The 12,782-nt window shown below is 55.0% G+C and overlaps 1 protein-coding gene across 3 annotated transcripts in view; it reads left to right on the forward strand.

Moving 5' to 3' along the window:
• The window catches only part of POC1A (POC1 centriolar protein A), a 70,600-nt gene that overhangs the window by 22,696 nt on the left and 35,122 nt on the right, over window positions 1–12,782 (forward strand). For all 3 annotated transcript variants that reach the window (XM_045807269.2, XM_045807270.2, XM_045807271.2), the window contains exons 8-9: window positions 2,330–2,398; window positions 4,314–4,412. In XM_045807269.2, coding sequence (XP_045663225.2) covers window positions 2,330–2,398; window positions 4,314–4,412 — 168 coding nt within the window. The remainder of the gene's footprint in view (window positions 1–2,329; window positions 2,399–4,313; window positions 4,413–12,782) is intronic.

Below are 12,782 nucleotides of genomic sequence, written 5' to 3' on the forward strand. Positions count from 1 at the left end.
GAGAGCCTCCGTGGAAAGGTGCTCTCTCTGGGAACAGCAAGGTACCCGGTGCAGGAGGCGAGCCGTCCTCTGGATAAATGGGCACTGCTGGGAAGGACTGCGGGCCCTGCCCCCCTATTGCTTGCCTGTTGCTGGCGCCATCCCCAGAGTATCTGGGCAGTTGGACTCTGGGGAAAGCTCTAGCACTTGCTCTCTGGTCCCAGTCCCCCACCAAGCCTTGGGCTGCCAGCCACCTTCTTCAGGGGCGCTGCCACAGCTTGGCCTCTAGCATCTCGTCCCCAGCTTGGCATCTGGTGGTTGAGTGACAGCAGGAAAGGAGACTGATGAGTATTTGTTTGGTTCCTTAGTTGCTGTGACTTCTTGGAAACTGGCTATTCCTCCATGCACTCTGGGCAGGCAAAGAGCCCGGCTCTTTTGACACTCCATGTCCTGGTTTCCTTCTCTTTTCCCTCTTTCCTCTTTGTTTTTCCTCAAAATGAAAATAGTTTTGTTGTTTTGTTTTTATATTAACATAGCAACGCCATATACTCATTGTTTAAGAATTCAAAGTTTGGGAAATTACAGGATTTCCAAGAATCAAGTGAGAGTCATCTGAAATTTCCTCCCCCCACCACCCCATAAGTCCTGTTCACCTTCTCTAGCCTTGGGGGTTGTCCACGTGGAAGAGTATCTGAGGGATGCTCGACTTGCCCCCTTCCCCTCCCGCACTCAGCCCCACGCTGGCAGTGCATGATGCCTTGCACCTGGCATTTCACACTCACCAATGTCATTGACGTCGTTCCCGGTCATAAGGGTGGATCTCCTTTGTCCTATTGGATGGCCATGTAGGACTCCCGGCTGCCCTGATCCCCAGGCCCTGGGAGCCCCACCTGTGAGAGAAAGCAGGGAGAGGCACAGAGGGAGGGGGCAGGACCTTTCAGGCCTTGGTCTCCCCTCTGGTACGTGTCACCTGTAGGAGGGGTCAGCATGCAAACCATCCTCCGAAGATTAAGTGGGTTAGTGCAGGTCAGTGTTAACTGGCTCGTACTTACTTTCTTCCTCGCTGCCCTCCTTATGGGCATCGTGGAGAGGAGGAGCCATGGGTAGATTCGGGAAGTGGAAGAATGTTCTGTCCTGCCCAGGATGCTTGGGTCCAGGGGGCAGCTTTCCACCTGCCTGTCCCTTCTAGGCAGGCAGAAGCTGTTCTTGTTCCATGACCACAGATCCCTTTTTTAGCCCATAACTTGTCTGGCCTTTTCTGGCATCAAGTGGAGGGTGCGTCCCAGTGTTCCCCTTGTCCCTGCTTCTGCCAGCCCCACGGCCGGAGGCACCTCATTCGGGCAACTGGGGCTCTTATTGCTCCCTGCTCTGGTCCGGAGGAACGGGGGCAGCCTTTGTGACTGTGGCCACACTGTCATCGGTTAGGAGAGAACCTCTTTTTTCTGGTTTTGTTGAGGAATGCCAGGCACTGGCAGACTGACACTTTGGCCAGGAGGAATTGCTGGTTCACCGCACTGTGTGAACAGAGTCTTGTTCCATGCCTCTTTCTGCAGTGGATTTCAGGCATGTGGGAAGGAGCCTTCCCTCTTTCCTGGGAGATCATGACTCCGCTCCTCCAAGCCTGGGTGTGCTCACGGGCCCTCCACGCGCTGCCTGTGCTGGTCTGGCATCACCCTTCCCATAGCTGTGCAGACCTTCAGCCCCGGGGAAGCCAGAGCGGGCACTTCTCCTCCCAAGTTCCTAACATAAGGCATGTGACATGCTCATTAGGGGGCTGCATCTTGTGGCTCCTCGGCTTAGGCACCTTTGATAATCCCTTCCTCAGCCTCCTTCCTGCCCCAGTTCTGGCCTCTAGTGTTCCCTGGACTCCCTGAGTTCCCTGGACTTCTGTTCATTGGCTCCTCCTTGGGGCCACACGCCTTTCTGGTCAGCTGCGGCGGGGGAGGGGGGGAGCATGGCCTGGGCCGGGGGGACCAATTTCTGGAGCCGGTGCTGGGATGAGTCAGTGCACCTCTCTGACCTCCAGCTTGCCCTTAGGAAGTGGGAATGGTGATGTCAACCCAGCAGGGCCATCAGGGTGTATTGTCCTGCTCATTTCTCTCTGCCCACCCACGACCCTGTGGCCCAGCCTTTGTGCTGTCAGCGGTGCTCGGGAACAGAGGCCTCAGCAGTGACACTCGTGGCTGAGCTCCTGCAGGTGCCTCTGCCAAAGCCTGGGGAGGACTAGGGGCTCGGTGAGGCGCTCAGCCCTTTGTCCTGCCTCGCTCTCGTTCGGGAGCTGGTTTGCTTCCTGTGCATTTAGAAGCTCAAATGACCTTTGGTGTCTGTTCTTTTTTGTTTGTTCTGCTAGGGCCCAGCCACCACTGTTGCCTTTTCAAGAACGGGAGAGTATTTTGCTTCTGGAGGGTCTGATGAGCAAGTAAGTAAAGAACTGTGTGAGGAATGTTGGCTGATACTTATCAGAAGAGAAGAGGAGGCCAAGGCACCTTGAGGAGGGGCCAGGTTTCACCAGGTTCCTTGGTGGCTTTCGGCGACCATGAAGGCTAAGCCTTGGGGTGAGGCGCTCAGACCCAGGGTGCTCTGCTCGTGAGCTATTTGAGGGACCCCGTTTTCAAACTGCTTGGCTGCGGGGAGAAAACATGTGTGAGGAGGTCCAGCCCTATTTTGTCACCCTTTGTGCTGAGGCTCTGTGCCTGTCAGCCCTGGAGCCTCCTGCCCAGAATGTTCATTCTCTTGACGCTGGGCCTCACAGCTCTGACTGCTCAGCCCAGGAAAGTCCCATTGGCCTCCCAGCGAGCCCCAGCCCCAACCCCATGGACTGATTCGGGTTGAGCTTCTGCCAGGAAAGCAGAAGGTGGTTGGAGGCTTTTTCGGCACAGCCTGGATAAGAGACCGTGGGCGTCTTCCCATCCCAGCACCGGTTCCTGTGCTAACCAAACAAGGGAGGAGGAGGGCCCAGGGGACCCCTGAGCTGTCCCTGAGTGTGGAGGCCTGGCTCATTGCTTAAACAAGGGAAAATAGTACAGTAAAGTCACACTATAAATAGTCCTGGTAAAAGAAATTCACGTGGTACAAGAGGCAGCCCGGTAGAAAGTAGGGCTTCCGCCCACTGTGGCCCCTCCTCAGGCGATCACTGCGTGCAGCTCTCTGGCTGCCGTCTTAAAGTCAACTCTGAGAGCCTTTTTGGAGAGACATGTGAATCTGTTCCACTCCCAGGAATGTATTCAGCTATTGGCACTAGTGCAGTTACACAGGGCCCTACAAACAAGGGGGGGCGTGCTAATTCTGTTTGTAAACAGAAGGAGGAACGAAGGCCTTAGTGCCCATCAGTCGGGGAGCAGTGAACAGTGGGCTCTAGAAGTGGCGAGCAGCCGCCCAAAGAGCCAGGCTTGTGGCTGTGTCGCAACGAGGAAAGCATCCTAGGCACGCTGAGTGTTCATCTCACGTGGGTTTGGGGCTCTTTCTGCGGCCTCCGTTGAGCACCGGCCACACTCCACAGTTCCTGCCACACTGTAAGTGACCCTGGCAGAGGACAGCCGCCTGGGGCTGTCACCCTCTAGCAGGGGCACTGTGGCTCCCCAGCAGGGCCGTTTGCCAGCCTTTGGCTGGGGGAGCCTCAGGACGTGAAGATCCTTCAAGTGGACCGTGGAATAATGGGTGTGTTACCCATGGCTCCCTGGGTACCAGTGTCTGTGCCAAGCCGTCTCCTGTGAGCGTCATAGCGGCCCTGTGAAGTTGGAAGTAGGATCATCCCCTCGTCATAGATGAGGAACCTGCGGCACAGAGAGATTGAGTCCCTTGCCTGGAGCCACACAGTAAAGGGTGGACCCAGGAATTTAACCGCAGTGGTCTGGTGTAACTGAAGGCCCGGCCACTCTGCTTGGGAGCTTCTGTTCTGTGGGGGAGACAGACGATACACGAGGAAGAAAGACACAGAAATTAAACAACTTCTGAGTCTGATGCTTGGACAGACATCAATAGAGGGCCGTGATAAAGATTAGCAGGAGACCAGGGACGGTGTCTCGGGGAAGGTGCGGCTGCAGCAGGTGCTTTAGCCGGAGGAGCCAGCTCCGCTGACGCGGGGGCGCTGCGGGGAGGGGCCAGCAAGGGCAAGCTTGGCCTAGTGCTGGCAGGTAGCAACTCCATCCCGGTGGCGCGTCCAGGTCTTCTCGAGTCTGTCTAAAAAGTCTGGGAGGTGGGGCAGGTCCCAGAGTTGAGCTGGGGTGTTGGGTGAGGACTGTCTTGCAACTGGCCCAGCACTTTGGGGGTCACCTCTGGGCTCATTTCTCCCGTGAAGGAGTGCTGGTGTGATGTCTGCTTGTTGCTCTTGGCAGGTGATGGTTTGGAAGAGTAACTTTGATGTTGTGGATTATGGAGAAGTCATAAAAGTGCACAGGCCCCCAGCCCCGCTGGCCACATCCTCTGGGAATCTGGTAAGTGGCTCAGCGGGCATGTCCTGAGCCCTGAAATTCTGGAGGGGGGTCATGGTGAACAGCAAATAATACTTTGGCACTTGTGGTACTTTGTTTCAAATCTAGAATGTACAAACAAGCCGTGAAGACCGCTGGGTGTGAGGCCCCGTGCCGTGTGGCGGGGGAGTGTTTCCACAACACAGGCTACTGTTGGTTGAGGAAAGGGAGGACCTGTCCCATGCCGAACCTTGGGCCACAGGACCCGATGGAGAGTTCCTAGAGGGCGTGGGGCCTGAGCCACAGCTGGGGCGGATGGGAAAGGCCCAGCCCTGTTGCTCTCACTTCCCTTTTTTTTTTTTTTAAACCATGGAAAGGAAGTTCCTCAGCCACAAACCATTTTTAGTACCTTTGTCGGTAAAAGAGCATTTAGTGTTCCTGAGTTAAAATAGTTAATAATATTTTTTGACAAATACTTTTGGAGAAAAATTTGATAACTGATAGGATCTCATTGAATAAAGTTGCATTCCGCTTTGGCTGCAATAAGCTTTCAAGCCAAGGATGTGGAGCCCTGAGGGTTTTAAGCCCCAGGGGCCGCAGGGTGTTTAAATCTCTCCCTTCTGAGCCCTGGAGGCAGTGTAGCCTCTCCCACACACGGAAACTGGCCTGGACAACAGGAAACGGCTTGCCCAAGGCCCCCAGCAAGTCAAGGCTGGCCCAGAATAGAACCAGGAAGCCTCTGAGTCCATCCTGGGCTTTCTTTGGCTCCAGCAGAGGGATCCCCCACCCCAGCCTGAGACACATGCACACACACCCCCATTCTGTGTGTTGGGGCTACCTCTAGGAATAGACCGGGTTGAGAGTTAAAGCTTTTCTTCCAAGGGTTGCCCTGGGCCGGGACGCTTTGTTCTCTCTCCACATTTGCTAATGAGTAGCCGATTCTCAGCTTTTGGATTTGGTGGGGATGACTGGGTTGCATGGTGGTCTGCTGGCTGCTGTTTGGTCTTCTGCCTAGAAAGGCATTTTTCAAACTGCAGGACTGGGTTCCTGTGGGGTGAGCGCCATCTCCCCTCCAGCTCCCATGTGCTGGACATTTATTTACAGTGAGCTGAGCCCAAGCTGGGTGGGTAAAGTTACTACTCTCATTCCCAGATGAGACCCCGGGGGCTTAGTCACCTGCCTGGATGCCTGCACCTGGAGGCTCACCACACTGGCCCCTCTGAGCAAGGCTGACGGAGCTAGAAACTGTAGGTGGCAGAGGGCTGCCTGGCAGCTCTCCCCCATCCCAGGAGAGGGCACTGCCACCTGCCTCTTGGTAATGGTTAGTAATCACCAGCAAGGGGAGAATCCCATACTCCTTTTCTTGTCGTTATTAGGCAAGCGGCTTGGACAAGCTGCCTCTTGTCCCTTCAGTCCTGCTCAGATAAGGGGTATGGAGCGCCCTTGCGTCCCAGAGCTGCGGGGCCTGATAATCTAGCGTGAAGGCCTTCTGGGCGGGGGAAGCCAGCAGGACAGGGCAGGGTTTGGCATGGACGGGTGAGTAGCTCACGTGTTCCCATGTGTTCTCATACTACCTTTTCGGCCCACACCGGAGCCGGAGTCACAGTTCCACTAGGTATCGCCCTGTGGTGCTCCCACAGGGGAAAGGGTATGGGCTCTGGGGTCAGAAAACTGGGTCTGAATCCTGGCTGTGTGGTCCCAAACAAAGCACCCATTCTTCCCATGCCTCTTTTTCTACAGTGGGACCTGAGTACTCCCCTAGGCAGGCTCTGAGGACCCCATGTGGGACAGAGGTGAACTCTGCTAACCCGCACAGTGACTTGACTTATTAGCCCTAAAATTGTTGTTTATGGCTTTTCCCTTATTTGTCACAAGCTCCTGTGGGACACTGAGGCGGTATATGGGCCCTCATCCAGACACTCGCCCCAAAGCATACGCACCTCTTGGGGTCCACTTCCAAGGGCGTCTCTGACCTTAGGACTCCCAGGCCAAGAGGAGAGCTAAGGGGTTTTGGGTGGGTTGGTTGGTTTGGTTTGGTTTTATACAGAGGACATAAAATTTCCCTTCTGAACCATTTTGAAGCATACAGTTGAATGGCGTGAAGTACATTCACACCCGTGCACAACCATTACCACTATCGTCCCCAGAGTTTTTTTGCCTCCCCACGCCCAGGAGAGCCAGTTGGTCCAGCCCTGCCCAGCGGCTAGGTTTGCCCCTGGGGTGGGAAGGGAAGCTGAAGAATATAGTCTCCCCTTCCCTGCCCCGAGACTTCCCTGGCCCTGAGTTGGTGACCGAGTCCATGGCTGGCCGGAGTGTCTCGGCTCCACCACGTGCCAGGAACTGGTGCGTCCGATCAGCTCGCGCCCCCGCAGCTGCTGAGGCTGCTGGGCGGGCCGTCCTGGGCCTTGCAGGGTGTTTAGCGGCATCCCCGGCCTCTCCCCGCTAGCGGCCGGTAGCATCTCCCCACCCTTCGTTGTGACAACCCAGAACATCTTCAGGCATTGCCAGATCTCTTCCGGGGAGCAGAATGGCCCCCAGGTGAGAATCACCACAGTAACTCCTGCGTTGGGAGCGAGCCCAGAACGGAAGCGGATGCAGTAGCAGGAGTGTAGGAATGGGGGTGGGGTGGGGCTGTCTCTCTGGCAGGAGGAGCGCGGCCACGGCGCAGAGGGTGGGCTGCCCCGAGTGTGAGCAGAGCCCCTGGCTCTGCTCGATTGCGCCAGATTTGGGCTCACCCTGGCAGCTGTGGCTCAGGTCTCTAGACTCTTTCTAACAGAAGTCTATTTTATAGAAACGTCATTTTGGCCTGTTAAACTTTGGAATCTTCCAGAGGTGATGGTAAACAACAAAAAGGACCTTTAGCAACTTGGTTTTCTTTACTTACCATTGCCCTTCCTGCCTGCTGGCTTCCCTGGCTCTGAGATAGTAACTGGTGAGTGGTTTGGTGGCTGGCCAGGGTGGCTTGGCCTGGCCTAGGCCCCAGGAGCTCTTGAACCTTATGACCCCCTCCCCCTCCAGCTCTGTTTATCCCCTGGGCCTGGGGCCCTAAAGCTGCCTGAGACGCACCTGGGCATTTGGGGATCTTACAGAGCTACCAGGCCAGGTACTGTGTGTCTCATGTGTCTCATAGAGTATGGCATTTTAAAGCCAGAGGGCAGGCCGACCAGTGGAGCATGGCGAGGGCAGTGACATGTGAGCGCGTGACAGCCCCTCTGCCCCAGAGAGCCCCCTGCCCTGGACCCCTGCTCAGACTGCAGCCTTCAGCAGCCTTCAGCTCTCACTCTTGGAATGAAGGCCATCCTTGAGCTCACTCTGAACAGAGCTCTGTTCACTGCCAGAGCTATTTTCAACCTCTGGTTGAAATTCACAGCTTATTTTTAGGCACATTCCATGTTGAAAAGCACAAGCCATTTCCCAGCCCTTCAGAATGAGAATAATGGGTTCCATTTTCCCTCTATTCCTGGCTGAGTTGTGGAGGAGAGAGCTTAGGGCTGTGACTGGGGAGCTTTCTCTGCTTGGAAGGCTGCAGAAGAAGGACTCCAGCCCAATAGCTGGGCTGAGGGTGGCCAGGAAGCTCCATGTTCTGCCCTGTGACATGCTGCAAGGCTGGAGGAAGGTCGGGAGGGCTGCTTGCGGGCAGATGAGTGCCTCCGCAGAGGGGCATGTGTGGGGGCAGGGGGTGGGCCCTGCGAGTCGTCTGCAGCAGGTGCTCGGGCTGCTGTCTTCAAGGGTCTGGTGCTCACCTCTGCCCTGTGCTGCAGCCCAGGCCTCCCTCGGTCCTCTCTGCACTCAGCTACTCAGGTTCTAACTCCCTTCCAGCTCCTTCCTGCCATGAGTGCTTTGGGGCCAGCCTGTGAGGCATCAGGGTCACTGTGTCTTGGCTGACCTTGGATTTGGCCCCTGCTCCCCAAGCCCAGCTGCCATAGGACTGATTTCTGCCTCAACCACAGAAGCATTTTTAAAACCATTTTTATTTTTTTATATTTTTTATTATTTTTTTAAAAGATGTTATTCATTTATTTGACAGAGAGACAGCCAGTAAGAGAGGGAACACAAGCAGGGGGAGTGGGAGAGGAAGAAGCAGGCTCCCAGCAGAGGAGCCCGATGTGGGGCTCGATCCCATAACGCCGGGATCATACCCTGAGCCAAAGGCAGACGTTTAACGACTGAGGCACCAGGCGCCCCTTAAAACCACTTTTAACAGCGAAGATGCATTTGTTCTGCTTCACTCTTCTTGCCTTTCCTCCAAACACCTGAGAGCCCATTGTGCAATTGCGAGGGGAGGTTGTGCTAGGCGGGGTGGGAGGGGAAGAATGCAGAATTCCAGGTAATTCAGGAAAACTGAAAAGTGCTTCCCGAGTTCTCAGGGCTGGCTGCCCTCCAGTTCAGACAGTAACCTTGAATTCTGGGGCCCCTCAACCTCGGATGAGGAGACGCCAGGCCTTCCTTCATGAGATTTCACGAAGTGGTACATGCCAAGCAGGCACTTGGAACCGTGCCTGGCACATGGCAAGTGCTCACCAAGTTTTAGCTGTTTTTAAAATGTCCGTCTTCCTTCCTCTGTCAGACTGAGAGCAGGATGAGCCCCCTGCCCTGTTGCGGTGATTGTGTGTTCCCAATTTGCTAAGGTGGGGGACAACATGCAGTAGAGGGGGCGATTCTGACTGAGCTCTTTCTCGATGTTGACTCCTCTCTGCAGGTCGTCTTTGTGAGGTCCAGTGAGGGTTTTAGACCCTTGCAGGAATCAGTCCTGCTTTCGGATGAGAGACCCAAGTCCTCTGTGCTCCCAGATGCAAAAGCAAATCCATGAGGTGAATGGAAACAGGCTTCTCTTCCTCCGCCACTCCCATGACTCCTCAAAGCAAAGTGGCTGGGCCCCCCCAGAGCCTCAGTGCTAGAACTGTCCCCAGGAGGAGGAGGCGAGGTTAGCTAAGAATACCTGACCTGAGGGCTCAGCCTTCCCTGAGGATGGCCTGTTTCTTCTTCCTAGTTACTCTGGTTCTGAGGTGAAGCCCCAGCCACCTTCTGCACCTCTGTCTCCACTCCCACTTTCTGTGTTGGGGTGCTACCCAGGGGTGGGCTTGACGTAGGGGTTCTTGGGCTCTGATTCCAGTCTTGATGCTGGATCTTACCTCATGCGGAGGATCTGAGGCACCTGGGTTCTCACCCCAGGCACCTAGCCTGAGGAGTCGGGAGTTGAGGCAGGGGATGGGGTCCATTTCCACCTGCCTTGTGGATTTCCCTTTGTTTGGGAGCATGGAGGACAGATTTCTGGCTGGCATTTGTTTTCAGTAGTGGGGAGACATATGGATTCAAGGGGACACTTGACAGGGCGTTGTGGGTGTTTCCAGCAGGAGTGAACCGCAGAGTTACGTGTCTTAGAAGGGAGTCTCTCCTTTCTCCAGCTGACCCTATTCTGGCTCTGAATTTCCCAGGACTAGTAAAAGGGGCTCTTGTCAGCAGGTGAGTCGGGATAGACCAGGGCACGTAACGTCTTGCAAGAGGGTTGGTTTCACGGGGTCCAGACTCCCAACAGCCTTTAACCACTTGGTTGGCAGTTTAAGAGCTGTACTGCCCCTATTTGCTGATCCGTGATGAAGCTGGAGCCTGGCCTGACGTGGCAAGTCTCTCCTGTAACCTCAAGCGTTCATCTTGATTCTCTATGCTCAGATTTCTCAGGCTCCAGTACATCCTTTGGACATTTTCCATTTTCCCGGCTCACTGTGTAGAAGACCCTCCTGCAGGGGTGGGGGTAGGGTGATCACAGAGACCTTTGCTGATGCTGGGCGGCAGCGGCCCCCAGACAAGATGCTTCGCTTCAAACTGGGATTGCATTTTCCTCACCTTTACCAGAGTGGAAGTCATGGGAAATGCCCTGGGTTTCTTAGTTTCCGCGGGAAGACAGGAGAATAGAAATAAAGAGGATTCAATATTTGTTACCAAGCTACAATCTTTAAAGAAAGTTCCTGCTGGAGTCAGAGCATCCTTGGACAGTGGAGGGGGTTGGGATGGGGGGCGGGTAACGTGGCTGCGCCAAGTCTAGGAACACCAAAGATTCCAATGTTCCCTGCAGAGGGGCACCCTGGCCCTGGGGATCAGCATGGGGGGCTGGGCCCTTCCCTCAGGCTCTGACCTGCTGCATCTGCTCCTGGGGAACAGGCCAGATCCCCTCTCCTTTTCCTTCCAGAGGCCACAACCGAGTTTACCGGGAGGTGGGTCAGGGCTGCTACCAGGCTCATTAAATAATGACTGTGTTTACCGGAAGGAGGAAGTTGCCTTTGGCGGTGCAGTGAGGAGACATGCCTTCAACCGGTTCACGTGGATTGCAATAAGCCTCTTGCCCGTGGCTCTCAAACCTCAGTATGCTTCTGAATCACCCCGAGGGCTTGTCAAACACAGCTTGCCCCATCCCCAGAGTGTCTGACTTGGTAAGGAATTGGCAATTTCTAGGTCATGTCGATGGTCCAGGGACCCACTCTGAGAGTCACTGGCCTACTGGAAAACAGTCTAGCCAGTTGTGACCGTGGCATCCTGGGCAGGGACATGGGGGAAGAAGAGGGTCTCTGACCATCATAGGAAGTTTCCGTGGGTCGTGGGGACTACAGTTTGGAAGAAGCACTTGGAGAATTGGGGTCCCTTTCAGCTCAATTTGGAGGATTGTAGTCCGCCTCTTTCCAAAAGAGGAAAAGTGCTATGGCTTTGGTTCTCATCAGTCTAGCGTTAAAAGAAATCCCAGTGCTTCCCTGTGGGCTCTTTAAACCTAGAGGCACCCACTGGGCTCTGCTTACAACTGCGCAGGGCAGCTGGATGGTTTTATTACCAGCCACAATGCACTAGGGGGGAGAATGGTACCCAGCACAGCCCTCTGTGGGCCTCTGCCACTGGTCTTCCTGTCTTGGCTCCTGTTCTGTCCGTCAGTGCTGCTGCATTGGTCCAGTGATCTGCTCTTGAAACCGCATTCTGTGGGCCACCTGCCTGTTGTCCTCAGTGCCCCTGCCTCCTGCCCTGCGTAAGTGGGTGCCTCCATCCACCCCCATCCTCCAGAGCCTGTGGGGCCTCTCAGGAAGCTGGCAGGTGAGAGTCTCTGGCCCTGAGCTTGAGATGACCTGGGCGCTGGTGGCTCAACATCTAAGGCCTCAGGTGAAGGTCTGCTTTCCGGAGCCTTCTGGGGAAGTCCCTCCAGGTATCAGGAACAGGACCAAGTCTCAAAACAGCGGTAACAGCAGTGGCAGTGAGAGGATAGGACTGTAGGATGGGGCAGAGGCTGTACCCCGTTCTCAGAGTAGCCCCTTGGAGTGGTAGTTTCCTGCCCCTGGAAAATTCTCATCTGTTCCACAAACAGGTAGGTCCCTATCCAGAGGAGAGTGGCAGGATGCTTAGGAAGGAAAGCCTATTTAATGACTTAAACCAAGAGGAAGGAGGCATGACCTTGGAAATCCCAGGCAAGGCATAGTAAGACATTCACAGTGTCGGGAAGATCAAAGAACCTGACTCGGGAATCCACACAAGGCCCAGAGGGCCCTTGCGTCTAGCTCTGCGTGCTTGGGGACACATCCGGAGCATAAACCTGGGCACACACATACACACACACCTTTCAGAGCTCTGTTATCTCCTTCAAGGGTCTCATAACTGTTTGAGGTTTTCCTGTTCCCCTGGTACCCAAAGTGTGGTTCAAGGTCAGTGGAGATTCCACATTGCACTTGGGGAAATGAGGACAGTGGGCGTTGGGGTCCTGATATCGTGATGTCTCGTGATGCTTTACTACAAGACACACATGACCGAGGACCACTGCCGTGACACTGCCATTTTGCTGACAGTGGTGACAAGCATCTACAGCCCCGTCAGTCAGGCCACGCTGATGAGTCTCCTTCACAGGAGAGCCAACAGAGACCATGTGTGATTGCAAAACAGAGAGGGTGGCCCCCAACTGAGGCTGTTGGGATCTGAGGGTCTTCCTGAGTTCCGTGCTATCTTTTCAAACCCAGAAACCTGAAAATGGAAGAAATGAGCCACAAGTGGAAAGAGACCCCATTGCTTGAGTCTGACTATGATTCTTTGGGCTGCACCCCCTGTTCCCCAGCAGAACTCTACTCTGCCATTTCCCTTCTTCCCAGATGACCTCTCCTCCATGCAGCCTTCCTTGGGAGGCCTGCAGCTTGTGAATTTCCACCCCACCTGCCAAAGCGGTCTACTTGCTGGAGCAGCCCCTCTTCCTGTAGTCAGTTATTCGCTGGCCTGTGGTCTCCCCGGAGGGCTGTGTCCTTGGTCTCTTTGTGGTGCCCAGCATGTCACCGGAACACAGAATGTTCTGGAAATCCAAGCTCAGGGGACACATGCCTGTAGTCTGTGGGCAGCATGGGTTGAGGCAGTGAGGCAAGAGGCAGGCTCTGGCTT

The sequence above is a fragment of the Ursus americanus genome, chromosome 14 (assembly GCF_024610735.1).
Source record: "Ursus americanus isolate L20-20 chromosome 14, mUrsAme1.1.p, whole genome shotgun sequence".
Classification (NCBI taxonomy): domain Eukaryota; kingdom Metazoa; phylum Chordata; class Mammalia; order Carnivora; family Ursidae; genus Ursus; species Ursus americanus.